General features: G+C 39.0%; 1 protein-coding gene across 5 annotated transcripts in view; it reads right to left on the reverse strand.

The window, feature by feature from the left end:
• PDE11A (phosphodiesterase 11A) overlaps positions 1 to 26,982 on the reverse strand; it is a 145,540-nt gene that overhangs the window by 14,881 nt on the left and 103,677 nt on the right. The window contains exons 11-20 of one of the 5 annotated variants that reach the window (XM_062004895.1): positions 26,499 to 26,645; positions 26,287 to 26,394; positions 21,101 to 21,210; positions 18,028 to 18,118; positions 14,919 to 15,019; positions 10,748 to 10,825; positions 9,317 to 9,380; positions 6,090 to 6,164; positions 3,803 to 3,892; positions 3,439 to 3,494 (exon numbers count right to left, since the gene is read on the reverse strand). In XM_062004895.1, coding sequence (XP_061860879.1) covers positions 3,827 to 3,892; positions 6,090 to 6,164; positions 9,317 to 9,380; positions 10,748 to 10,825; positions 14,919 to 15,019; positions 18,028 to 18,118; positions 21,101 to 21,210; positions 26,287 to 26,394; positions 26,499 to 26,645 — 840 coding nt within the window. In that variant the 3' untranslated portion in view covers positions 3,439 to 3,494; positions 3,803 to 3,826. Of the gene's footprint in view, positions 1 to 3,410; positions 3,517 to 3,802; positions 3,893 to 6,089; positions 6,165 to 9,316; positions 9,381 to 10,747; positions 10,826 to 14,918; positions 15,020 to 18,027; positions 18,119 to 21,100; positions 21,211 to 26,286; positions 26,395 to 26,498; positions 26,646 to 26,982 lie in introns of those variants that run through there. The other 4 variants (XM_062004893.1, XM_062004896.1, XM_062004897.1 and 1 more) reach the window with 4 other exon arrangements.

Below are 26,982 nucleotides of genomic sequence, written 5' to 3' on the forward strand. Positions count from 1 at the left end.
CAATGAACAGAACATTGGGAAGCTTTTATCTTCACAAACCTTTGATCCTCAGTGTGAAGCAAACAGATTTGATTACTAAGGTATTTTTAAATTGGAAGTGGACTGATTCCAACATTGAGCAGCAGATGTGGGAGAGAGCAAGGGAGCAGATCCATGGCTTAACAAAAGCAGAATCAGGCTTACAGAGCAAACATATAAAGGTTTTAGATTTACACACCTGAATGGGAAATCTTGCTGTGTGTAATTACGGAGGTTTTTTTGGTAGTTCAGCTATTGTTGTATATCTATATTCAGCTTCAAGCTTCACGTTAGCTTATTGTGTAGCATGTTTTGTACATCTTTGACCTACTTCCGAGTCAGATGGGCATTCCAAGGACAGTCAAACATGATTGCTAATGGAATTTGCACAGATCTTAGTCCTTTGCTAGTCACTTGTAAAGCTTCTCACACAAAGGGGCCAAACTCAGAGAACAGTTTGAGTCTGTAAGCAGAGCGATGTGATACACATTCCCTAATAAAGGAGACTTCATTATGCTTTACTTGGGAGAAGAACTGCATGCCAAAGTAGCATGTCTTGATCTACTTCAAGGAAATGCAGATGCATAGAGAAAAAGTAGAGCCAAATCTCCCCAGAAGAAGACTGATCAAGCCTGAAATAATGTTTCAGAGAAAAGCAGTAACGCTACCAAGGACATGACACTCTAAGATACTCTGCAAAGTTTATATATTTTTTTACGTATGAAACACTCTCCATGGGCACTCTGTTATGCAGCCTAGCTCATAAGCTTGGACTGTGGAGAAGAAATAGTTTTTTACAGTACTCTCAGTGGCACTGGGCTGGTGTCAGACTGCTCCTGGGTGTTCGGGCTGTGAAGTTCCTTCTGTGTTGCATACTTCAGACATCCCCATTGCCAAGAATAACCTACTCTTGGGAACTAATTTGAGTAGGAAAAATTTCAGTGGGCTCTGCTGATCTGTCTGACTTTAATGGGAGTTGCTAGCATTCACTGGTTTCTGGGACCATCTCTACTGCGTGGGTGCCAAATGACACAGAGCACAGCACTAGATCCTGCTGTAGCAACTGCGCTGGTATGGATGCACACATGCTCCACAGAGCTGCCTTCAAGGCTCTGGGTGCTAAGATCTGCCCAAATGGTTGCAGGACTTGTAATCACTATAGCATGCAATAACTATGCACAGAAGCCTTGATTTTGTTCTCTATGATTTAATGTTGTAATTCTGGTATTAAAATGAGTGTCATATGTTTATTCCAAACATACCTTTTTTTATAAGCACTATGCTAGTGAGCTATATAAGTACCGCTAAGATTTTACTAATTTGTCAGCTGTCACTCCACATCTTTATATTGCAGTTGTAATGATGTAAGCCATTCTCTCCCCACATGCAGTCCCTACAATGTATTACAATGTCTAGAATTTTAAAGAATGCATTTGTAAAGAAAAAAAACCAGAAACCCGGGACTTGGCCATAGTTGTACTGTTCAGCCATCCCTAAATGGAGGATTTACAATGCCTGAATATGCTGGTGATGTGATATGTGTATTGAGGTTTGATTAAGCTGGATATGAAAATTAAACTTGGCTCCACGTTGGAGAGAGAATCTCCCGCAGTGTGATACTATGACATCAAGTTTTCTGTTTACCCCTAAGGCTGGTGCTGCAATGACTTCCAGGTTTGATGGTGTCTCTTTTTAAAGTTGTTGAGCAGCAGGCTAATAGCTGCACAGCATGACGCAAAGAAAGCAGAAAGCAGGGAAATCAGATGTGAATATATTCCCCAGAGATCTCCTGCTAGGATGGAGCTAACTAACCAGAGCTTCAGTACTCAGAGGTAGTCTTCTTATGCAGAGGATGAGCTGATTCTTCCTGCTTTATTGTACATTTTTGGATTACAGATGCTTTTATAAATCATGAATTCTGATATAATATGCACTCTAGTGTCATATGGACTTTACATTGAAAGAAATATTATTTTTAAACAATTTTTGTCCAAAGTCAGTCCCACTCACCAGCTTCCCCATTGTCCACTATGTTCTTGGCATTTTAAAATACAGGTTTATATTGTTTTTCTGTGCTTTCCTTGCCATAATAATTTGAAAGCTGTAGTTTTAGTTTATTTCATTATGACAAAGATTGACCTAAGAAAGAGACTCCTGGCAGAGCAGTAGCCCACCCTGCTGTTGACACAAGCACATGTTGTCCCTTTCACACAACAGGGTTGCCTTTGTGGCAGGGCAGTCACTTCATTATTGCCACAGTGGCAGCCTCAGATGCCACCAATTATAGAGAGCAGGGGAAGGAGATCATCCTTCTTATCTCATGCTAATGGTGACATATCTGGTCTACAAAATGAAAAAGAACTGACAATTAATTTTTGCTTGTGTGTAGGGAAGCTATTCAGACACAAGCTCATCAGTTTAACCTTAACATGGGAGCTTGTACCTGGATTCCCAGCTCTTGTCTTTGTATCATCACTAACCCATTCACTGCCTGGGGATGTGAGGTAGTTCAGAGTGCAGTAGTAATGAAGAAAACTTGTTGCAGTTCCCCAAAAATGCTTAGTAAGAACAACACCAGGTTTTCTCAGATATCAATGGCCTAGCTATCAGTCTTTAGTGGCGTAAGGCAATCTGTGTGGTTTCAGTGAGTAGGAGGAAGACTTGTTGACAGTTATTGATGTTTAACTTTCTAGTGTTCTTTTCCATTTGTTACCCTACCCCTGTAGCAGTGCTTTCTACATAAATAAAAGACAAATGTAAAAATGGTGGAGCTTATGTTGCACAAGTAAAATTCTGAAGGTGGTTTGACCCAAAAAGAGAGAGGAATTATTCTGGTCATCTATAGCCTTAATAAAGTAGTACCAGAGAGCTTGTACACTTAATACCAAGTACAGTCCGTGTAGAAGCATGACGAAAACTCCAAGTTAAACAGCATGCAGGTTAAACCACAAATCATTTGTCACTGACCTTAAAAGCTTGGCCTGGAGTGCCACTTAACAGTTTGGAAAGGAGCCAGAAGGGAGTACAAACTTCCCTTTGGGTCACACTTATTTGGGCAGGTTTGACAGCAGCACCTACCAAGGCTATCCTCTGGCACCTCTCTGCAGAGCACTCCACACTTCACCATGATGGCAGCCACTTGGTCTCAAATATAATAAAAGGAACAGTTGCCCTATCAGCTTTTATAACTGGGAGAGGATTTATGTTTACCAGTATCACCACCTTCAGGGATTCTGAAAATTTCTGCATAGAATTCAGACTTTTAGTAAAGTCAAAGAAATCTAGTAAGAGTTTAGATAGCCTTCACAGCCACACTGTAAGCTAAATCTTTTTCTCTAGAGAGGCAACAGCAATCTTCTCTGGACTCCACAGGATCATTAAGTAAAAATTACCTCATACAATGGCATACAGATGCTATCAATCCACTCGAGCTGCAACCTGGGTAGTTCGTCTTTCCTGTTCCGATCAAAAATGGCCTGAATTGAGAAGGGAACAAAACTGTTATGCTTTATTACACTGCAGTATTTTACAGATATATCATCCAGCACTTTGGAGCTATGATCAAATTCTCACCACCAGAACACTTTGTAAACTGTAATCAATCTTTGCAGCAGTCTTCCCACTGCTTGGTCCAGCATGAAAAATAAATTGGTTATTTTCAATTCTGTTTCAAAATTCTTAGGCTGAATGTATTTGAAATTTATAATTCTGTGATGTAAAATAAATGCTCCACAGTTGGAGTTGAGCTGGCAAGAAACCTTCTTTAGGAATGTAAAGTAGATACCTTTGGGTAGGAATCTCCTTCTTCTCACATATGGTTTTCCAGTTCAGCAAAATGAACAGTTACAGACCCTTTCTGCAGAACCAGCCATGTCTGTGAACCCAAAGGGTGGGAAATGAAGAGACCTATTTTGAGAGTAATGATCAATTTGTTCTTCTGGAAACAGCCTAATTCACTGTTCACTGCACTCCCCCCAGAGAGGGAAATTAGAGAGGCTCAATTATTGGCTGAAAGGATACAGAGGAACTGAGTTCTGCAATTTGAATGTGAGTTGAGTTTCCTCCATACTCTGCCTGAGATTACTAGCTTTCCATCTATAGGATTTTAACCCTCCTTCTAGTGGCCTATCCACACCATTTACAAAATGCTTTTCTGGGCCTGTCTCCTCAAGGTCGATGTCTCTTGAGAAAACTTTCCTTCTCCACGTTCTAGAAACTCCTGACTATAAATACTGCATTACATTAAATACCTGGTTAAATTCTTGTAGTTTGTAGTCTTGTCCTTCTGACACACATAGGTATCACGCAGCATATCTAAATAAGACCAGGAGGTAAGATTCAAGGACTCTGTGATCTTAAATGAGAATCTTGGGTTTGAATTTGGAAAATTCTACATTTCCTATTAGAATAATTTTGAAAAATCTTGTCATTTGCAGATTGTTGTAAACACATAAAAAAAAATTCTTGAATTTTAAGATAAAAGAATATCACATTATCTTGCTAACAACTCTCTTATTGAACTAGCAGCAATTTATTTAGGTGTTTTGTGACAGTGATGTCATAAAATACGTCAGCATTTGATTTGTTTAGAAGTTCTTCATTAATGTGGTAAAACTTCACATGATCTTGACTCTTTAGCCATCAACAGTTAGAGATGACGAACTTCGTGAAGATTTACTAGACTTATTGCCCAACATAAAACACTTCATAGATCAGTTTACTGTGGTGTTTTTGAAATTGTGAAGGGTCAAACAGAGAGGAAAATCTTCCTTCAAGTTGTGTGGCTTCAGAGCATCCTACTTGTGGCCCACAAATTACAGTATTTCTTGGTGTAGACTGTAGAGCCCAAAGACAGAGTGAAAGGGTTCCTATGATGGAGGAAATGCTGAAGGTATTTAGAGCAATACACTTTTCTTTTTCACCTGTCTAGGCTTTTGGATACAGATTTCCAGAAGAAAGCTCTGGGTTTTGTCTTTTTTTTGTCTTTACTTCCTATTATGCTTCATTAGCATGAGAAACACACTTTGCAAAGTTCATGTGCCAGGTAGGAAAAACACTTATATCCATTTTATATGGAAGAGTATTTGCAGTTATGGAGGCCTAGATTTGGTCTCGGAATTGTGAATACCATGACTGACTGATTACTCTTCTTACTGGACTGAGGCTACTATTTTTTTCTGAGAAGATGTACACACAGAACTACTATTAGGAAGAAATTCATTAACGTCCAATCCTCTAACAATATACAAAGTGAAGAGCCATTAATTGTATCTGAGCATTATTTGCTACAAACTTTTTTAACACTATTGACTTCATTACATCACCATAAGCTTGTGTGTGAGTATTGCCAAAGTGAGAAGAAGCCTGAGCTACTGTGGTGGTGGTTTTATTTTTGCAAGTATAAACATATTTCTGAATGGCTTGTAAGCTGAATTTTTCAGAATGCTTTCTGTCGCCCTTCTCCTCTTGCCTCCAGACAATGGCTTCTCAACATTTTTAAGTATTTAACCTGGATAAGGCTTTCCCTTAAAATAGGTCACTAAGAAACTTTATGAAATGGGTTTTTTCATAGTTCTGGTTTGTCACTTTTTTCCCATCTGCCTATATTACACTCCAGATATCCTTTAAATCACAGTGTTATATTTAGTGATACACTTTTCCAGCATATGATGCATCAAATAACACGGGTTATTTGATAACAGCTTGAAATTGTGAAATTTCACAGCTTCAGCATAAAGTAAATTTGACAATTTTGATTTCCGTATGTAGGTGGTGATTTTTTAATACTGTGTATTAAAGACAATTGTTGTTTAGAAACTGTTGCTTAAAAAAAACCCAAACAACAACCTTGGGAATAGGTACAGAAAATGAGGAGAAGGGCTCAATGCAAAAGTGACTGAATTAACTGGAGAGCTTTTATATATGTCTCTAAATGCATGTCTTTACTGGACAGAGTTTTTATTTATTCCAAGATTTTTCTTGAAATACAAAACACAGCTAGCTTTTATGAATGAAGCCAATGGTATTTTCTTATCCTATTCAACTCAGTAACAGAAGTGATAAAAACTTACTGAAGGGGTGAGTTTGAGTTCAGATCTTTCTCTGTCTCCTTGTTCAAAGAACTCACTGGTTACCAGCTCAGCTGCCTACAACAGAAATCATGATAAAGATTAGAGTTCTTGCCACATAATTTTTAAAGCAATGAGTTCTTGTTCAGACCATGACTTCAGATTGTGCTTAACTGTAAAGAAGTGAATAGCTCCAGTTACATGACTAATGTCAGGCACATGTTTGTATAGTTTTCAGGACAGGGTATACAGGGAGTATGAGGGTATGAACAGCAATAACCACTGGTAGGCACACTTATCCCCTTTTGACAGGGTCTTGACTGGAAGAATTACATTGCAATGTTGAGTTAGCATTCAATGCAGTTATATGCACTGAGAAGAGCATAGAAAATTGTAGCTTCTTGTTGGCATCCACAATTCTGCCTGTAACATTTTTTGTAAAACGTGCAAGAGTTCTCTGAGTACTTAAAGACTGTTGCCCTTATAAATAACTCCATTTATTAGAGAAATTTAATTAATCGATAACCTCTGTTGTCTTAATTTAATGTGAAATCACAAAGGCTTTCTTCCCTATTAGGCTTTACTTTTTTCCCCATGACTATCACCACTGTAAGATCTGAATATCTAAATATGAACTTAGGTTGTGCACAGAGTGGTCAGGGTTGGAAGAGACCTCTGGAGATCATCTAGTCCAACCCCCTACTAAAGCAGGTTCACCTTGATTGTGTTGCAGAGGAACATGTCCAGGTGGCTTTGGAAACCTCCAGAGAAGGACACTCCACACCCTCCTGGGTAGCCTGTGCCAGTGCTCCATCACTCTCACAGTGAAGAAGCTTTTCCTTGTGTTGAAGTCAAACTTTTTGTGTTCCAGCTTATGTCTGTAATCCCTAGTCCTGTCACTGGAGACAACAGAAAAAAGTGTCTCCTCATCCTCTTGAAATCCAGCCTTTAAGTACCTGTAAGTCTTAATGAGATCCCTCCTTAGTCTTCTCTTTTCTAAGCTAAATAGCCCCAGGTCAAACAGCCAAACCTTATCATATTGAATAAAAACGAAGAACTGGTGGGTTGGAAGCTGGAATGCATCTTTCTGACTTTTGTGAAGAAAGATGTTCTATTCACAGCAGAATTTTGTGTTTCTCGGAAGAATACAAGATTTGAACCCAAAATTAGTTATGGAAACAACAAGAATTTTAGGAAATCAAACAGCAAGCAATCCTGATACCACAGCCTTTATATACTGAACTCTTCTCACACGTAGAGTTTTGAAGATGGGCACATATGACATATGAGATGCAAAAATGGGAAACTAATCTACTGAAGATAGCATTCAGTCCCTAAAGCTCCTGTCATGCTTGCTTATTGTTTTCAAATGTTTTCAAGCCAGGAAATTATTTCATAATGCCAAGGCACAAGAGGATGAACTAAGCAGAGAACCTGCAGTTCATAAAATCTCAAAATGTCTTGCTCTAGTAACTGCATGGTAGCTAACATTCACAAATCCTAAGCCTGTTACAGTTGAAATAAGGCATACCAAAATAAATTGGAAGTAGGTGAAGTGATGCTATAAAGTACTCTTAAATCTTGAGCCAGACTAGCGCACAGTTTGGAACTTTATAATGAATGTAATCCCAGTGTACTAATAAAATTCTGGATCAATACTCCAGATAGAGGAATAATTTAACAACTTAGCAGCAATTAAAGGTTTGCCAAGTGTATTGGATAAAAATAATCAAGACTTAGTCCCACCTCTGTCCCTCGCTGCTACTCTGATCTTGTTCTCCTTGCATCCATCTCTGTCGTCTTTTGTCTATCTTCTCTTCCTGAATTTTCCCTTCTTACATGTAGCCTTTATTCCCTTTGATTCATCTATTTTAATCTCTTTCTTCCTCACTTTTCATTTTTCTTTTCTTTTGGCAAAATTGAAGTCCAAATATTTCCTGTTTTCCCTCTGTGGATTTATTAGCCTCTCTGCTCAACCAGGCAATGTTTCAATCAATCCCAGACTGTATGTTTCACTATAAAGTAAACCTGTACAGTAGCCTGCAGAAGAACATTCACCCACAGATCTCAAACGTGATAAGGATAAAAAAAACAAAAGCAGTTTGCCAGACACTTCAGCACTAGTTCAGCACCACAGCTCAAAGTTTGACAACACAGAAAACAGATCCTACCTGACATTTTGGCTGTCAAGGAAAACGGAGACACTAACTGGGTTAAAGAGGAAAAATGAGGAGGGATTGCACATGCTGCAGCTGTGGCAAGGTGGCACTGAAAAAATCTTGTGATTCATTTTCCCACTGTAGGATATGAGCAACTTCCTTGATTTCTATGTGAGGTGACTATATTCTGGTCCATCAGAGTAGCAGTCTTAGGACTATTGTCATAGTCTGCTTATACAAGCAAAAAAAAAAAAGACTGATCTGACAAAACTGCAAGCTGAGCTGAAGCACTCACCACATAAATGCTTTTTTATAGAGTTTATGTAAGTTTTGTAGGTCCTTTTCAGCTTCTGTTACTTCCTTGTCCTTCTCCAAGAAATCTGGCTGCTGCTGCCTCACTATTTCTCTGGTCTGTCTTCTCTTTTTCACTGCATCTTTATAATTCTCACTTTGCTGTTAAGCCAATTGAAATTCTCCGCTGCTTTCTCACATTGTAATTGTTTGTCAAAGCTGGACCCAAGTTTTATGTTTATTTCTAAAGAGCCTACTCAGCAGCAGAAGCCTGAATTTTAATTGTTTGTTTCTAAATACAGGATCCTAAAAAAGGCTTTATACTACACTTGTAGCTTTTTCCATCAGTATTGAGCAAATGAATACATTTATCTTAGCATATATACTGAAGATTTTATGTTAATCAAAGTTCGCAGTTCATCTGCTGAGGGAAGATTCTGCTACTGCTAAGAAAAACTTTGGGGCAAAACATGTAAATGCAGCTACACGTGGCTAATGCTTTTGTTTAATCCATTCTTTTTCTGATATGGATTTAAAAGGTTAATAAGAGGAAAGAGTGTAAAGCTAGATCTCTTCAGGTATCTACATGCTGCTCACCAGCATGTGTGCATGAAAAGATTATGCAATAAACCATTTCTTGCAGAAACCCCCTGCTGTTTTTTTATAGCATTAATACCGCTGTAAATTGATTCCAGTTTTGGTCCCTTGTAAGCCAGGGCCCTGGGAATATTGTCCCACCAGTCCCGCCTCCTCCCAGCCCTGCTATTAATCATGGCTTGCCTGTCTTGAAATCTCCCACGGTTTGGTCACAGCTCCAAGGTCACAGGCTGTCATTAGCATTGATCTGAAAAACAGAAATGAACAATACAATGTGAATCAACCTTTGTTGGGTTTCTAAACAACTCTGCTCTGGATGCATAAATAAATAATACATATATAAAATGTCAGCCCTGGCACCTTCTTTTCCTCCAGAAAAGAATGATATGTTTGAAATCTGAGCCATCAGCATGGCTTTAACATCACAATTGTGCATAGGAAGCCTAATGTGTTGCAGGTCAACAGATGATGAATTTTGGTGTTATGCATTGCACACTAGAAAAGAAATGATACTGCAAGGGAGTAACTGCTAATTTTGCAATACTTCTAACGCTACTTACATTAATGCCTATAACTTACTAGAAAGCATGTGCTTCACATGATATAAGTTAGAGTATTATGACATAATAACACCTGCAAACGGGATTAATTTATATGCCTATTTGTAAGTGACTGCTGTGGCAGGAGAACCTATAATCACAGGAGGCATCCCAGACACTGTTTAAGCAGTTTCCCCTGCTCATCTACAATAAAAATTTAAGATTTACTATGAGCTATACTGTTCCACTGTAGTTTAATACCTAGCTACAACCATGTTTTATATGCATTAGGAGAAAGAAACCATTCAGCTGTAGAAAGCGTTTATGTACAGTACATGATGCAGAGAAAAGTCTTAAGAAAGTTTAAATGAAGAACAAGGGCACTAAAAATGAAGCATCAAATATATTGGCTGAATCTAAAATCAGGAATGAGTCAAATGATATGGAAAACAGAAAATGGCCAATATTTTGGTCAAAAGACCAAAAGGAAACAGAATTTTAATGAAATTTCAGATAAAATGAGACATAATCGGTCATGCATATGCAAATGCACACATTTTATTGTCTCAAAAGCATGGTGTACTGGAATCACCCACAATGTCTGAGGTTTTCAATCACATGCATGCCCAGATAATTCTTAAGGTAGAAGAGTACTGTGTATCTGCAGATTCTCAGGTACAGATTAGAAGAGCAGCTTGAAGCAAGGCCAGTGAAAGAAAACAACTGAGAGGAGAAAGGAAGGGTGAAATGGACAAGAAACATCTTTGTGTCCTGAGGCTGAATATTGATGCTTTCTGGAGAAAGAGCAGAAGGAGTGAGTGGTAATGGGTGAGGCTAGGAGAAAGGGAAGAAAGCATGACAGAGAGTGAAGGTAGAGATAGTAATGTAGAAGGTGAGGTCACACTGATTAACATCTCTGCTGTTTGGTAACGTTTGGAAATCATACCATACATTTCTTATCATAGATCATGTTTTTAAAATAAACTGCCTTCTGTTGTTGCTCTAAGTCTTCACTCCATGATATATGAAATTCCTTAAACAGATGTGGCTACACTTTCACATAAGCAGTGCTCACCGAAATATTTCTCGGTGGTCTTTTATATTCCAATCATAACCACCTTTACTGACAAGTTCAAAAAACTCCGTTCGTCTCCTGCAACAAAACAGATTATCAGAGAGGGAAACAAGACACTTCCAAGGAAACATTGCAGTAGAAACACAGTTCTCTCTATTATATGAAATCATTTCACCTCATGTATTATTGTTAAAGTTGTTACATGACAGTCTATTTAAGCGAAACATACTAATTTCCAAACCTGTTCTATAAATGTCTGTTATCAATGTCAGAGTTGTCTAGTAAAACCAATATTGTATTTATGGTCTTCACAGATAAGGAAATAAATTGTACCAAAATGTTCAGTCTTCCATGAAAGCATGATATGTTCAACTACAGCAGTGGATAGGCAGGCAATAGAAACACCCCTGAAATACACACACACACTTTTCTTTACTTGTCCTTACAAAAGGACAAGTTTTTACTTCTTTTACTTCTTTATCCTAAAGGGTTTATCAGGGCACGCAATCCAAAACACAGAACAAGAGTGAGACTCATAAATGGCAAGATGTCTCGAGTTAGTAGTTCTTATTGACTAGATACTAAGTCTCCCTGCTTGGTCTCATGCTTTGTCTTCTGGAGTATTTTGCCTATGTCCTCAAAGATGGACAAAACACTAGCCACAACATGTTAATGCTTGTGTGGTGTCTTTAAGTACCAAAATTCTGACTCATCATAGTATGTATTTTTTTTATGGCACCGAGACTCCAAGCAGCTCTTATTGCTCTCAGTGACTAGACTATGAAATAGACCCAGCCCCAGGTACGGTGGATATTTAAGTACAAAATTATGGAGCAACTTGTCCAGAGTGACACAAAATATTAGCATCAAAGCTGGAAAACAAATACCTACGTTCTGAGTGACAGTCCAGTGCCCCATCTCATAGAATTCTAGAATCATTACAGCTGGAAAAGACCTTTAAGAACATCGAGTCCAACCACTAACCTCATACTGCCAGGCCCATTACTAAACTAAACCATATCCCTCAGCATCTCATCTATGTGTCTTTTAAATATCTCTAGAGATGGTGACTCCACCACCTCCCTGGGCAGCCCATTCCAATGCTTAATAACCCTCTTGGTAAAAAAGTTCTTCCTAATGTCCAATCTAAACCTCCCTTGGCACAACTTGAACCCATCTCCCCATGTCCCATCATTCATTCGACTCCCATGTCACTACAACTCCCCTTCAGGTAGTTGTAGAGAGTGAGCATGTCTCCCCTCAGCCTCCTCTTCTCCAGGCTAAACATCCCCAGCTCAGCCATTCCTCATCAGACCTGTGCTCCAGACCCTTCATCAGCTTCATTGCCCAACTCTGGACACACTCCAGCACCTCAATGTCCTTCCTGTAGTGAGAGGCCCAGAACTGAACACAGTATTCAAGGTGTCACCTCAACAGTACTGAGTACAAAGGGATAATCCCTTTCCTGGTCACACTATTTCTGTTACAAGTCAGGATGTTGTTGGCCTTCTTGACACATTGCTGGCTCATGTTCAGCTCACTGTTGACTAACACGCCCAGGTCCTTTTCTGCAGGACAGCTTTCCAGCCACTCTGCCCCATTGTAGCATTGCCAGTGGTTGCTGTGACCCAAGTGCAGGATCCAGCATTTGGCCTTGTTGAACCTCATGAAATTGGCCCCAGCTCATTGCTCCAGTGACTTTCTGTAAATTTCAATTCAGTTCCATTCTTTTGCTTGTTTTATTACCTACTAGCATCATTATCACAGAAATATAGAATGGTTTGGGTTGGTAGAGACCATAAAGATCATCCAGTTCCAACTCCCCTGCCATGGGCAGGGATACTTTCCACTAGACCAGGTTGCTCAAAGCCCCATCCAGCTTCACCTTAAACACTTCCAGGGGTGGAGATTCCACAATCACTTTGGAAAACCTATTCCAGTGCCTTGCCACCCTTACAGTGAAGAATTTATTCCTAACACCTAATCTAAATCTATCCTCTTTCACTTTAAAGCCATTACCCCTTGTCTTATCATTACGTGTCCTTGTAAAATGTCCCTCTCTGGCTTATCTACTAGAAACATATATTTTCCCTCTGATCTTTCACTGAATATAATAGTTGTGTTTGTTCGTAGAAAAGCAGTTTTTTGAAAAGGTCATAAAGCCTTGATCTGCCCAGAGTTTTGTTGCTGTTTTGGTAGCTGACTTTGTGATCATTAAGTTTAGGCATTCAGAGAATACTGATATGATAATTTCCTTCTCTACAAAAACATTGAAGACATAGCAAACTGAAAAAACAAGTTAGGTACTTGTGCAGAAACATCTGTTCACATAGGATGGTGTTAGGAAGCGTAAATCATTAATGTTTCCAGGGAATGACTTTCAAGCACTTTCAGAAGTGGCATAACTAATGAATCATAATAAGACAAGAGGAAAATATTCTTTGCAGGCTTCCGAGTAGAGAGGTCTCATTTGCTAAGTCTTCTGATTCACATAGCACATAAAAATCCATTATGAAAGCCAGGAAGAATAATCTTGAAATTCAGCTATGTCCCATTTTGGACGTTATTTCTCTGTATTAAATCTAGAAAGACGACTTGACCATGTAGGTTTTCAACCTAAGGCAGGGAAGAGAGCTCCATCATGTCGGAGTCTGGACTGGGTTCTCTCCCAAGGCACTGCTGCGGGTTCTCTCTGGCTGCGCAGGATCTCATAGGGCTTATGCCAGGGCAGCTGCCCTCTCAGTCTCTGCCACTCATCCGTGTCTTGACAGTGCAAAACATTTTTGTCGCACCTGTTATTTGTGGTGAGACAGAAGAACCCAGACTGAGGCATCCCTGTGGTCTTTGTATCTCACTCAAAGCTATCAGCAATTTCCCATTGTACCAATCCTCCAGATACTGAGCTATCCTAACAGACAGCTTCAAAAAGGCTATGATTAAAAGGGTTTATTTGTCTTGCTCAAGATTTTCATGTCAGCAAGCAGAAATTTCTTCATGGGGTAACATTTAGAAGTTATTTGTAACAAAACTATGCACTCAAACCCTTTCTTCATACAAGTTCTCTGAGAATAGACTTGCAGGAAATAATGTCAGCATATCTACTGCCAGTACTGTTTAGAAACAGCCTTTAGCACAATAACCAAATAATGAGAAAAAACAGACAAAGCAAACATTGCAGCATCCCAGTTAGTATTTTTACAATTAACAGGTAAAGATACAACGTTGATATAGACAGTTGGACAATTTCAGGGTAAAGACTTTGCCTGAAGTTTTCTGGAAACAAAAGAGGGGCAGATATAGGTATACCACCCTAAGAAAAACATTACTAAATGCCACTCTTTCATCCTAAAATTCCTTTAGGATGAATTATTGTCAAGACAAGGAAGACAGTACACTGAAACTGCACATCCAACAGCACTTTTCCCTGTAAGTTAGCCACAGGCATATGCCAGAGAGGAGGATACAAAATTGAGTGCAAAGTGACCGTGACACCATGACTCCTCTGACTACATGCATACTCCCACGTTTTCACTGGGAAGAGCTTGGTGATAATTAACAGTATTTGCAAAATATGAACTAGCACCAACTTGAAGTCCACTTAGAGGGTTAACTTGCAATCAAAGAAAAGGAAGAAAATTATATGAGACGGATCCTATTATACTTCTCTTGAACTTAGCTTTTTAAGACGTATGCTCATATGAGCCAAACTCATAATTTCTCTTGAAAGGAGCAGTGTGTATGCTTCCGGTACCCCTGCAACTGGATGTATAAATAAATACAATATTTCTTAGCATGCACGTTTAGAAACTCTGAATTGGTGGAAAAGAATTCTAAATGTTGTTGATTTTCTATGTGCCTGAAGAAATCATCACAGTAGAGACAGAAGAATTACAGGACTGAGGTGTAACTGATTCCTAGGACTGCTTTAAAGTATAAGCCTAGCACTTAACTTGCTTTTTGTTGATACAGACATGTTAAACATTAAAGCAAAACTTACTTGGACATGAGATATTTCTATCAGCCTAAGACATAGTAAGTATTAGACTAAATATCTTCAACCATGGCTAAACACTAATTTCTCATATTATATATCCTTATTGGTATTTAATAGGTCATTAGAGTAAGTTCTTCGAATTTTCATTTGTCAAATACAAGGAATGCCAATACTTACTCAAAATACAGAGTGAGGTCTGTTGCCAATATTGATTGCTTTAGAAGCTGCATAAGGTCACTGTAGTCCTTAGAGGACAAGTTAGCAAAGATGTTGTGACCCTATAATGAAAGAGATAAAAGAGGTAAAAGGCTACCAATCAATACAGACTTTTAAAAGGTTTTCTAACTCTTCAGTCTACTGTTTCCCTGTAACAGAGACCTTTTCTGATCCATAGCAAAACTAAAATAAAATAATAATGTTAATACTGCTGAGATTATAGTGGGGTGGGAGAGCTGATGACTGTGATCAAGCACCTTGTACGTTTTTCTAAACTCTGCTGGAACTATAGCCTCTCTGACCCTGCACAGACTCCATTTATGGCGAAGAACTATGGATACATCTCAATCTTTCCTCTTATTACATGTTTTGGGGAGCTGTGCATTGCAGCTTTTGAGTTGCGCTCCTAATAGATTTATTTGGGCTGCTGCTTGCAGGCACACAAACTGTTGTTAGAGTAATCAAAGACAATAAACCAGTTTTTCATTCAAAACAGCCCATTTGCTCACTCTGTCTATTACTGTGTTGTCTTACAGTTGCTTGTGCAGGCTAAAACCCCACAACTGTATGTAGTTTAAATGCCTTTCATAGGTCCAAAGGGCAACTTTTTAAGGGACTGTGGATTAAAGAATTTGAAAGGAGCTCAATGTCTGGAATCAAAGAAAACAAATTAATTAATATTGCTATTTGTGAACAGGAAGGTCCTTTTGTAACTGAATTTTGGAAAACTAAGAGGGACAGAGATCCTATACCGTCTCTATGAAATCTTGGAGAGAAACAAAATGAATGGAGAATTCTATGTGTAAGCTTAAGTAGTGGTCTTTATTATATTACTCACATTGAATTAAATTAAAATAAAAGTACTACACTCATTTTTCTGTACTCACCTATAGAAACAATGAGTATCTTGCTAAACAGAGTTTTACTTTGGGGGTATTTAGCACTGTAATGCACGCATTCAGTGTGCACTGCCATCTTCTGCTTAGGAAGATTAAAATGCCCCTTAAAGCAAAAATTTTCTAGCAACAGGATTCTTACAACCATGATGGTCTCAGGACATAGATAAGGTCTGCAAGTAGAGATTGTATTTTTTAATAGCTCATCCGATTGCCATGCATAAAGGATGCTCTTCTCTGTGACAGTGAAATGATTCTTTTCAGCTAAATATTGAGAGGATTTGAGAATGTAAAGCCTATTTATGAAAAACAATTTAAAAATCAAAGTACTCAGAAGAAAATAAAGTAAAATGTACCAGAAAAACAGTAATTCTTACAAACAAGGGTAATTTACTAAGCTCTCTGTTTTTCTGTAACATTTGTGCCTTCCTGACCTGTTTCATGATGTACAAAACCATGTCACTACAAAGCTCAGGATCACTTCCGTTAGCATGTCACAACTGAATGATAAACTGCTCCTTTGTGCAACATGATAAAAATCTAAAGAAATAATGCAATATACCTTCTAGATAGCAAAGACAGACTATCAACATCAGTGGATAGGATACAATCTAGTTTCATTTTACATGGGAGAGGAGAGCAAGTGCTTGGCTGGTGAAAGTTGATGCTTCTTTAAGTAGATTAGAGGACCCAAATCTGCGCATATTCCAAACTATGGGGTGCTTTGTTCCATTAGCAATTACTGTCTATGGGATAAAAATACTGTAGGAATTTCTGGCCTAGAAATGAGGACCTGGAGAAGCAGCTACCTTGCATTTTGAGTAATATTTCACATCTCTGAAGATGCTGGAATAGATTCCAGGTGCAAAGGGTTGGGGTTTGTTTGGTTGTTTTCTTTCCACAGACTTCTTGACTTTTTTAGCTGGCAAACAAAAAGAAAACCATCTGGACAGGTGAGCTATAAACTTCCACAGAGTTGTCAATGTCTTGAGCTTGTCTTCAGAGAGACATTTGGTCATGATGAGCTAGAGAAATCACTATTTCCCAGGAAAGTTTGTTCCAGAGGCTGAACAATCTCATTTTTATTAAAAAAAAACAAAACAAAAAGCAACCAACCAAACAACAAACCAACCTCTAAACCTTTCCTTTTTTTACTATTCTGAACCAGTCTGTTTCACTTTCAAAAGCTATTTTTTTTTCTTATGTCTTTCCCTGGCAGTATAAGGAGGTATTTAATTATAAGTATCACCTTTTAGATAAGCTAGGCTAAGCAGATTGAGCTAAGTCTCATACTGGTGTTCTGCTCTCCTATGTCTTCTTTTTTAATATAATGCTGAGAAACTGAACAGTAGAGCCACAGTCCCATGACTAATCTCTGTGGCACTGTACACAAAGGTAAAGTCATCATCCTGTTCCCATTTGTCTGTGATCATAGGACATTCCCAGATACCCTTCAAAAGTTACTGCAGACTGGCATACAGTCTCCAATTGTGCTGCATGAACAATGTTTGTTTTTATATATACTGAATGCATTTTGCAACAATCTATCCGTGTAAATTAAGAAAATCTGTCCATTGTTTTGAAAGGATTTTTTATCCATTCTTCTACTTTTCTCACGACATCTCTGTGGTAGCACATGCTGCACACTGGTATGCATAAGCCATTCTAGGCAAGAACTATGTCTTTACATATATCTGCAAAGCAACTAGTGTACTTTAGATAGCAGGATATTACTGTTTTTTTAAAAAGTAATTTAATAAAACTACACAAAATCATCACGAAAATACTGATTACAGAGAAAGACTGTCAAAAGACATTAAATTGGTAGAGCAAAGGATGACTGTGATACTCTGAATACAACACCTGTGGGGAAAGGTAAGAGGTTTTCTTGCCTTCTTGTAAACCATTGAGCAGGATATATTTAAGAAGGCTGAGAAAATCTGACAATATGATTAGGATATGTTCTCCTTGCACCTAGCTGATTGAGACAAATATAATCTCTGGGCTCTATGATCAGCATTTGTAGTTGTTTAATTTTGTGCTAGTTGTGACCTTTGTGGTAACCAATAAATAATTCCTCAAGGAGAGGGCATTAAAAACGTACTGTGTGTGGTATTTCTCCAGCTGAAACTGCCCAATAGCTTACAGTGAGATTAATAGTAATGCTTTTGTACCTCACTTTGGAGAATCATGACAGCATGATTGAAATGGTGGTGCTCCAAGGTAGCAGAGGTGCCGTAGAGCTGAGCTAGGGCTGATCCGCTCCTGAAACAGAACATGGGGAGTCAACAAATACTGCTTGTCTGCTTACCAAGCAGGTTTCAGAGACAATTCAGTAACAAATACACATAGCCCCACTCTCCATTTCAGCAACCACACTTAAGACAGTTGACAAGATCAAAATACTAATTTACAGACAGATACAAGGCATTTGTGTTCCAGACTTTGCTAAATGTCATCATCTGACTAAAGATTTTCCTGCAACTACATGGAATTGTGTAACGCAGCTTTCAAAGCACCTCAGTGATGCAACAGCACAGGCACACCACTGCAGCAATGTTGCTGAGCTAGAACTGACTGTTCTGCTACTTTTTCTTTTTAATTCTTAACAAACATGGTGGCTTACAATGAGTGATTATCAACTCTTGTAATAAAACACCAAAACACACCAAAACACCAACTGCAAATGCAGTGAGGTTCTGTCTGTGTGTAAAATTCTAAGGTAAACAAAAAATCACAAGTGATAGCAGGGAATATGAAGTTTATAATCTCTCTAGAACATATTTTATCATCATGTTTATTGACTACAACAAAATTAGCTTCAGCCTGCACAGAGCAGGTAGGTTTTTCTAAGTTTAAAGAAAAAAAAGCGTGGAATACAATTATAAAATTGAAACTCATTGGGGGGTGCAGAAAACAGAACTGGATTGTCAGAATAGTTACTGTTCACCATTATTTCACTTCTGGGACCCAGTTTAAAGTGACAATATGGGTTTTCTTTCCAAAGAAATGAGAGTAAGAGATAGAGACAAACAGAAAGAGTCTCCTAGGAGCATATACTATAAAACTGCACTGTCCAGATATTTAATTATCAGAAGCAGCTATATTAGAGAGAAGGATGTCCAGGAAATATCACCCCTAGAGAATGTGGTGTTGAGACATATAACAGATCCATTTCAGACAACTGTGATATTGCCTCCATCATATACCTCTTGAACTTTCATCACACAGAACAGCAGCACTGAACACTGAAGACAAAATAGGAAAATGTGATGCTTAAATTTATGTCAAGTGATAGAATAAATCATAGCTGCTGTTACAATGAAAACTATAGCTTCTGTTTTCAGGGATGTTTTATACATGTGTAGTAATGCTCGGCTTTTGTTAAATGTCTTCAGCAATTTCCTTCTGGAGTCATAAAATGGTAGTTTCCTCTTTGTACTCTGTTGTCAAAAAAGTGATAGCAGCCTAATGCTGAAACCTCTACCTTTAACTCAGCCATCAGTACAAGAGGTATTGTTGGGTAATGTTACGGTGGAGAAGTGGTTAATTTAATCAGAGCCTAAAATGGTCAGGATGTAAATCTTGGGTCTCGTTTTTGTAAATTTGGAACATAAACATCAATCAGCTGAGCTCCCTTCCCATTTGTCCAGTCTTTTTTGATTCTCTTCAAGACCCAGCTGCAAAAAGGCATCTAGCAGTGCTCGGTAACCTTTGCACCATGAGCTCTGACTTTTGAACACTGCAATTGATTTTCCTTGCTATGGTGATTGAAGATTCAGACAGTGTCATTGTTTCATTGAGAATGTACAGCAACACCAATAGCTCAGGAAATGGCAGCTTAGTGAATACCAGAAATATCAGTTGGAGTGATGATCACTGAGGCAATTTGCCCCCCAGAAACGCAGCTGCCCAGGTATAGACATTTCTGCAAAAGGTAGGACAAAATAGGCTAATAACAACATCACTTGGTGTTTCAAATATCTTCAGAAAACCATTTGACTACTCTGTCACACTGGAGGATTGGCAGTAATGCAGAACAGATAAAGCTGCAAATGCATGCTGGGAACTGCAGGACAAGAGAGACTCAAGGTCTCATATTCTGACTATAGAGGACTTGGGCTGTTGAGAAAACAACATGAGATTTAGAGAAGCTGTAGTGTCTGACAGCTTTACTTCACAGCTTGGCCGGCATGCTGTCAGGCAGTGTTTCCTGTTGTTCCCCTTGTTCTCAGGGAAAACAGATTTTTGAAAGAATTTGACACTGTTTAAGGGAGTTCCCTTACTATGACAGTAAGAGGAAGTACCCTCAAACCTTCCAGAAACCTCAAACTACCACAGTGCTTCTACCTCACCGTATCTCAGAGCATCAGCTTGGACAGTAAAATCACAGGCAAGTCAGGGCTGCAGAATCAGGTCAGGTCTTAAGCATTTTGAATACACTAAACTTTATTTCTAGAATTGAAAATGGTCAGGAGAGTAAGATTTCACATAGGTGATTGTGATCTGTCTTAGATCCTGCTTTGTGTTCTGGTGGGTACTTGCCATTCCTTGCAGGGGATGTCTAACAAACGCCCCCACCCTCCCTCTTACCCCTGTTGCCAATGGCAGTATGTCTCTGGACAGGCTCTGTGTCCTCTGGCATGTGGAGCAGGCCAAGGAGGAGGTATTTCTACAGACCAGGATGTGTGCTCCATAGCTGATGGTTACGTGCTGAGGCAACTACTCCAGCCACCTGCTGCTGACGATATGCATCAGAGCTCCAGCATGATGGCAATGGTTTCACACTTCATAAGCTAGGAATTACTTTATGTATGCTTGCTTACACTGCTGTGAAAGTTTTTGTAAAATCATTATTTCAGTTTTACCTATTTCTTCTCAGTAGTTGAATAAAGTTTTACTTAATGTCATGCATTCCAGCCAGCAAGAACAAACCATATAGACAGTTTCAGCATTTCCTGGGTTGAATACAGGAATAAATAGCACCTAAGCCTGAAACAAACAAGTTTTGGCACCACCTTTCAATACGTCATGTCAGTTCAACAGCCTGATATAAAGGAAAAGCCAGCAATTACAAAAAAGAACAGAGAATTATAAGGATGGACAGTCCCTCACTACAAACAAGAACAAGAATACTTGGCCTTGGCCTAGGAGGTCTGAAATTAATGCTTCATTCTTCATCCTGGTCACCTTTTGCTCTTCTGTGGAAGAAAAACTAATTACAGTAATAAGAATTACAAAACTTACTTGGCTTGGAAGGCATTGTTGGTTCCCCTGTGGTCAAGGTCATGACATAAGCAACCCACAATCAAAGCTAAAATTTCAATTTCAGTTAGGATCTCCTGAAATCCTGCAGTCTGAGGGCAGAAAAAAAAAAAACAGCTGTAGCTATCATTAGCAAAAGGGATAAGTAATGTTAGTCCATCTAGCAACAGTCAACTTTGTTTTGATACCATGAACATTTCAGTAAGGAGAAGATAAATTCTTTATTGTCATATTATATTCCCTGTTGTATATGAGATGGTTAGCAGAATATATTACGTCCTTGGAGTGATCTGTTACTATCTCTGCTGCATTTCCAGCATGCCAGTTCTTCACTACCTAGAAGTCAGTAAAGGCAAAATGAGCTGAAAAACATGGGTAACTACACACTAAGACAGGAACTGGAATTTCATATTAGAGAAACACATACCAAAATTTACTCAATTTTGAAACTATTATCAGAGAAGAAAAGATTTTTTTTCAATCCCGAGACAACAATCTTGGTCAATCCCTACTATCAGAGACAGTTGAGATATTAAATCAAAGAAGCCAGTTCTCTATGGAACTGTTATGAACTATTAAGAAATTTGTTATCTGGACACATGAAATGAAGTGGCGTGATTTAAAAAGGAAATGTCTCAAATGGCGTATTTCTGCTGCAGATACCCACTTGAATTTAGGAGAGATGTATTAAAATTCCCCATGAACAGCTCAGACCAGATGTACTCATGTGGATGGGGAAACTGATCCTAGAAACTTTTTTTTGCCACTGTACTTCTTATGAATACTTTCCATAGCAGTTTTCCTGCTCAGACTGCCTCAGGTGAGAAAAGAAACATTACTGTTACTGCTAATCTCATGTGTGCTGCACAGATTCTGTCTGGAGGAGAACAGGAGCTTGCATGGAACACCACCTCTTTGGTGCTGTGCATTTTACCCATGGCAGAAACAACCTGGTTCTTCAACTCTTCAGAAGCATAAAGGGCATATCACCTGCAAAAAAGCCTTGCTGAGCTGGAAAATCATGATACGTGTCACTCTCCAATGACACTCCTCAATTAGCCACATGATCTACTTAGCATGAAAGGCATTATATAAAAGGAATATAAAATATATTTATACTGAAAGACCAAACCAAGGTGAAACACTAACAGCTGTAAGAAACTTGAATTCTGTTGGTTTTCAATGGGATGTAATTTCACCCACTACCAAGAAGGGGGTAAACTGATACAAAGACAGTCAATATCGGTGGGACTTGATGTAGGAACTTACAGCCCACTCAGAAATGTCGGTCAATTGCTGCAATACCATATGAAAACTCTGCTATTCACCCTGAAAACCACAAATGCCACTTAAAAAAATACACATTCAAATCCAAATAGCCTCTGTTTTCACAGTCTGAAATGTGGCTGTGGTTAATATTTAGGCAGTACAGGGAGCTGGGCTCTCTCAGGTGCTCAGGAATGCATTTCAGTTGGAATTGAGGAAGTGCAGAACTTGCTACAAAAGCTCTATAATTGTGCTCAAAGTTTACACATCAGAAAAGATGATCAAGTATGAAGAAAAAAAGATTCCTTTCAGGTTAGTAGCACTGCTTTTTTTAGTTTCAGTAACAGCTACCCAGGAAGAAGAAATTATCTAAAAAAAAGTGTGCTCTCTTTTTATTTTTAAAACATTGCTCTTATAAAACAAATAATAATCATGTCCTATTTTTAAAAAGGGATTCAAAAATAGGTTTGTAACTGACAACATGCCATGGGTCAAGTTTCAATCTAGAGAAAATGTTTATGGCTAAATCAAAACAACTTAAAATACAAGTTTTACACTATAAAATTCATGCTGTAATAAATATTCTTTAGCATAATACAAGCTCTGATTAAACTCAGGGATTCAGCCTGTATTGCAAATGCAGGAAAACTGATTAAGGAATTTATTAACAGTAGCAGTATCCCAAAAATAAATGCAGCATTTTATTTACTCAAAAGTCTTGTCATTGAACAGTTGAGAGAAATATAGCCTATTGCACTTAACAAGTAATATTTCATGTAAAACAATGTTACATTAAGGGAATATCTACTTCAAACATAATGAAAGAAAACAGAGGATTTCCTCATTTTTTGAATTTACAGAGAGAGGAAAAAATACATGGCTATAGATGATGGTGCAGTAAAATTTATTTTCACCAGAAAAGGAATGACCCATAACTCATGAGTGGCAGAGTCTCCTGTGAGTTATGGAGGTCATTCTTTCATGTGAGGGAATGAATTGCATTCATTATACCTCGCCCTGCATTTATATGTTTTGTTATTAGCACATCAGATGGGATTTAAATTCTGTATTGCTTACTTGTTCATTTTTACCTTTTGCAATGAGTATTAATGTGAAATGTGTCAGGCAGAGGCATTGATAATGAAGTCTAGTCTTGATCCTATGCTTCACTGTCATGTGATGTCCTTAACTCACAGAAGCAGTCTTGCTCCACTGCTGATCTTCAGCATATTTGGGTGAATATTTGGCCATACAGAGGTACAGCTTGCCCACAGAACTGGGCTTGCAATTGTTCAGTCTCTAACCAGAGAGAGAAAATACGTACTTAGATGCACAGGAACATGTCTTAGACGTGCAGAAGGCCGATCCAAGAGTGAAACAACTACTTTAAGCTTGTTTGATTTCTGTTGTTTGGCTTGTTCAACCCAGTTGAATTTTCCTTCTGCATTCAATGGGAGCATGGGTGGGCAATCAAAGACTACTGCATTACAGGTTAGACATTATGTCCTACCTAAAAATGCCCTAAACCAGACCTATTGGTTTCTATTTGTGGTGCAGTCAACATTGTCGACTATCACGGAGAAATTGGAAACAGGGTGCAGTAACTGCACAAAGCAGTGCCTTCTTGACCAACAGGGCCCCTCTCTGGTAGTCAAAGCATTTTCCTTTTTTTTGCAAGTGAAAAAAACCCATACGTACTAACTCATACAGCTCCTCCAAGACAAATGCGGTAAAAGCTAGTGCTCGTGCTAGTATTTTGACTTCCCTGTCTTTTTTTTTCACAAGATCAGCCTTCCTGTTTCTGGAAGGGAGAGCTGCCCAAGTAGATCATATACCTGAACCTATTCTGTTCTCAGGCAGAGCCACAGTGAAGTCAGGTGGGAAGCGTGGCCAGTCCAATGCTGTGGACACACATGTCTGGCCCTACATGTGGAATTGCTTGTTCAGTTTATTACCAGGGATGTGGGCAAAGCTTGAAACAAGCTTGTCTTGAAAATCCTGGATCACCTCCCACAGACAGTCGTGTCCCTGTGCTGTCGGCTAAAAGGATCCTGTAACCATGCTCTGAGAACCAGGGTGAAAGCCGTTAATGGATGAGGCCTCACGGGCGGGCGGGTGGCTGCTGAAGCAGCAGGGGCCCACGTTCTGCCGGCTGGCTGCCAGCGCTGCCCGGGGGCGGCTGCTGGGAGAGCGGCTCCCGCCGAGGGAAGCGCCAGCCGAAAACCCGGCCTCGGAGCTCCACCTAGAGGCCCTCGGGCTGAGCTCCGGGCTTCGCAGCCGCGGCAGCGCCTGGCCAAAGGGAGCGACTCCCGGCTGAATGCCGCCGCCTGACTTTGCCCTTAACTCTTCAGAGTAAAAAGCCTTTTATTCTTCTACAATTGAAAAAAAAAAAGCGCGTGTCACGTTTATAAAATCTGAAAAACAACCAGTGCCCACACATTACTTCGGGTCTTATTGGAGATCACCTGAAAGTGCCTGCTAAAACACTATGCATTCTGTTCAGCCAAACAGCCCCATGCCCAGAAGAGGTGACCTCTCTCTCTTGTTTAACATCTCCATTTCCTTTCTCTCACGGTGTACAGTCCAACCTTCATTAAACTTACGTAAATGCTCACAGAAACACAGAAATAAATCCACCTACCTGGGACAGATCTAGTACTACCTGCTAGGGCATGCCATACTCTTTTTGTTGGGTATTTTTCCTCACCTGACACACAAAGTTCTGCCACAGAGACAATGCCAAACGGAAGAGGAGAGCTGGGAACCTCCCCACAAGACAGCCATGTCCTGGAGGCAGGAAACAGGCCAGGGACTGTCTCAAATCTATGTAACACAGAACTGACGTGTGCTGCGAATCACACAGGCTGTGGAGTCTCCACTTCCACAGACAGGGTCCAGTGCTAAAGATGCCACAGAGACCGGCCAGCAGCAAGAACATAAACATTTGTTGATTCAAAATTAAGGAACAAACACACATGACATCCCAGATAAATAAATACTTGCATAAATGCTAATAATATGACACTGTAAGGTTCACATTAGAAGACTCTAACAATTAAAACCAAACATGAAGAAAAAAATGGAAAACCTTGAATTCTTAATTTGGAGATAAGGCAAATCCAAAGTGTAAAGTACAGCAAAAAGTGTTGTGTGTGTATAGACGTGTTGCTTTCCTTTTGCCATATTAAGCAGAATATTAAACATCCAGGGCCACTGATCTTTTTATTACTACAATTCAAGAATTAACTAGCCAAACATAGAATATTTCATGTAGTGAGGTTGCCGTGGGGTATGCAGAGAGTGCGAGTATAAGAGCAGTGGTACTTTCAACAGAATTTACTTATATGCTGAAAGGAGTTACAGTAGTGATGGAGATAAATGTTAATAAAACCCAAAGTGTTATGGTGTCCAGTGGAGACAAAAGATTCACTTAGATCACTACATTAGAAGATAAAATGTTTTAAGACAAGACCTTCTACAACTACTTAGATGAAGTTGGATAAGAAGGTAATAAATATCAACATAATAAATACTTCTGGGATTCCAATTTTTCTTGGTTTTGTTCTTCCCCATTTAAGAGTCTGAAATAAAAGTCAAATCAAAGAGTTCCAAAAGAAAAACATTTTTGTAAGGTCAAGATCTATACTAACTGGCTCACTCCGAGACTGCCATCTGGTTTTAGTCACTTTAATGTGCCTTTGATATCATTGTTACTAAAACACTAGAAGGTTTTGCCAAGTATGTGCAGCCTCAAGTTTAATAACTTCCCTGTGCATTTCTAATGGAAATGAATGGGTATCATAATAACTAGAAAAGAAATAAAATGTTGAAAAATGTTTAGATGGGTAGGGCAATGTGGCAGTAAAAGCTCTTAGGGATTGTGTCTGTAGCTGGATACTTACAGTTAACATGGCAAACATGAGCTGGCAGACATTGAAAGCATGCCTCCAGTTGTGATACAAAACCATTCGGTAATTCTTCCTGACTGTCAAAAGCCACCTACACAGCGTCTGAAATGAAAAGCACACATTGCACGAGGGCTACTAAATGTGTACAAGTGGACAGACCTGTACCAAGACAAAAGCAATAGATATCTCTACAGTGCAAATTTTACCTCGTAGTCAATTTTAAATTTCTGAACCATTCCAAGTTCCATGAACATCCTCAGGGCTGCAGTAATCATGGCATCCACATCAAGCGAGAAGTCATCAAAATGGATGTCGTCAATGCCGAGCTCTGACACCAGAGGGATGTTTGCTGCCTGAAAATGCCAAAGGGAATGGGAAACTTCTAATTCAAAACTTGGATTTTTTTATTTTCCTGTATCACTCTTACAAGAAACCCTCCATACATCAGTTCTGACCTGTGAATACATTCCCTGCTTGATTTGAATTCTGAGCAATAAAGTCTTCATCTGAGAAAATACAGATGTGTCAGCCCAACAGAGTAGGGAAACAGTGGGAAGGAAAAGAACCTGTTGTGAGCTGGAAATACGCTCACCATCCCAACTGGAGCCCATATATAGAATTTAGACTGTGAGAGTTGACCACTTTACAGCTACTGCAGTAACACAATATATTCCAATGCAAATTACAATG

This window comes from Colius striatus, chromosome 11 (genome assembly GCF_028858725.1).
Source record: "Colius striatus isolate bColStr4 chromosome 11, bColStr4.1.hap1, whole genome shotgun sequence".
Lineage (NCBI taxonomy): Eukaryota > Metazoa > Chordata > Aves > Coliiformes > Coliidae > Colius > Colius striatus.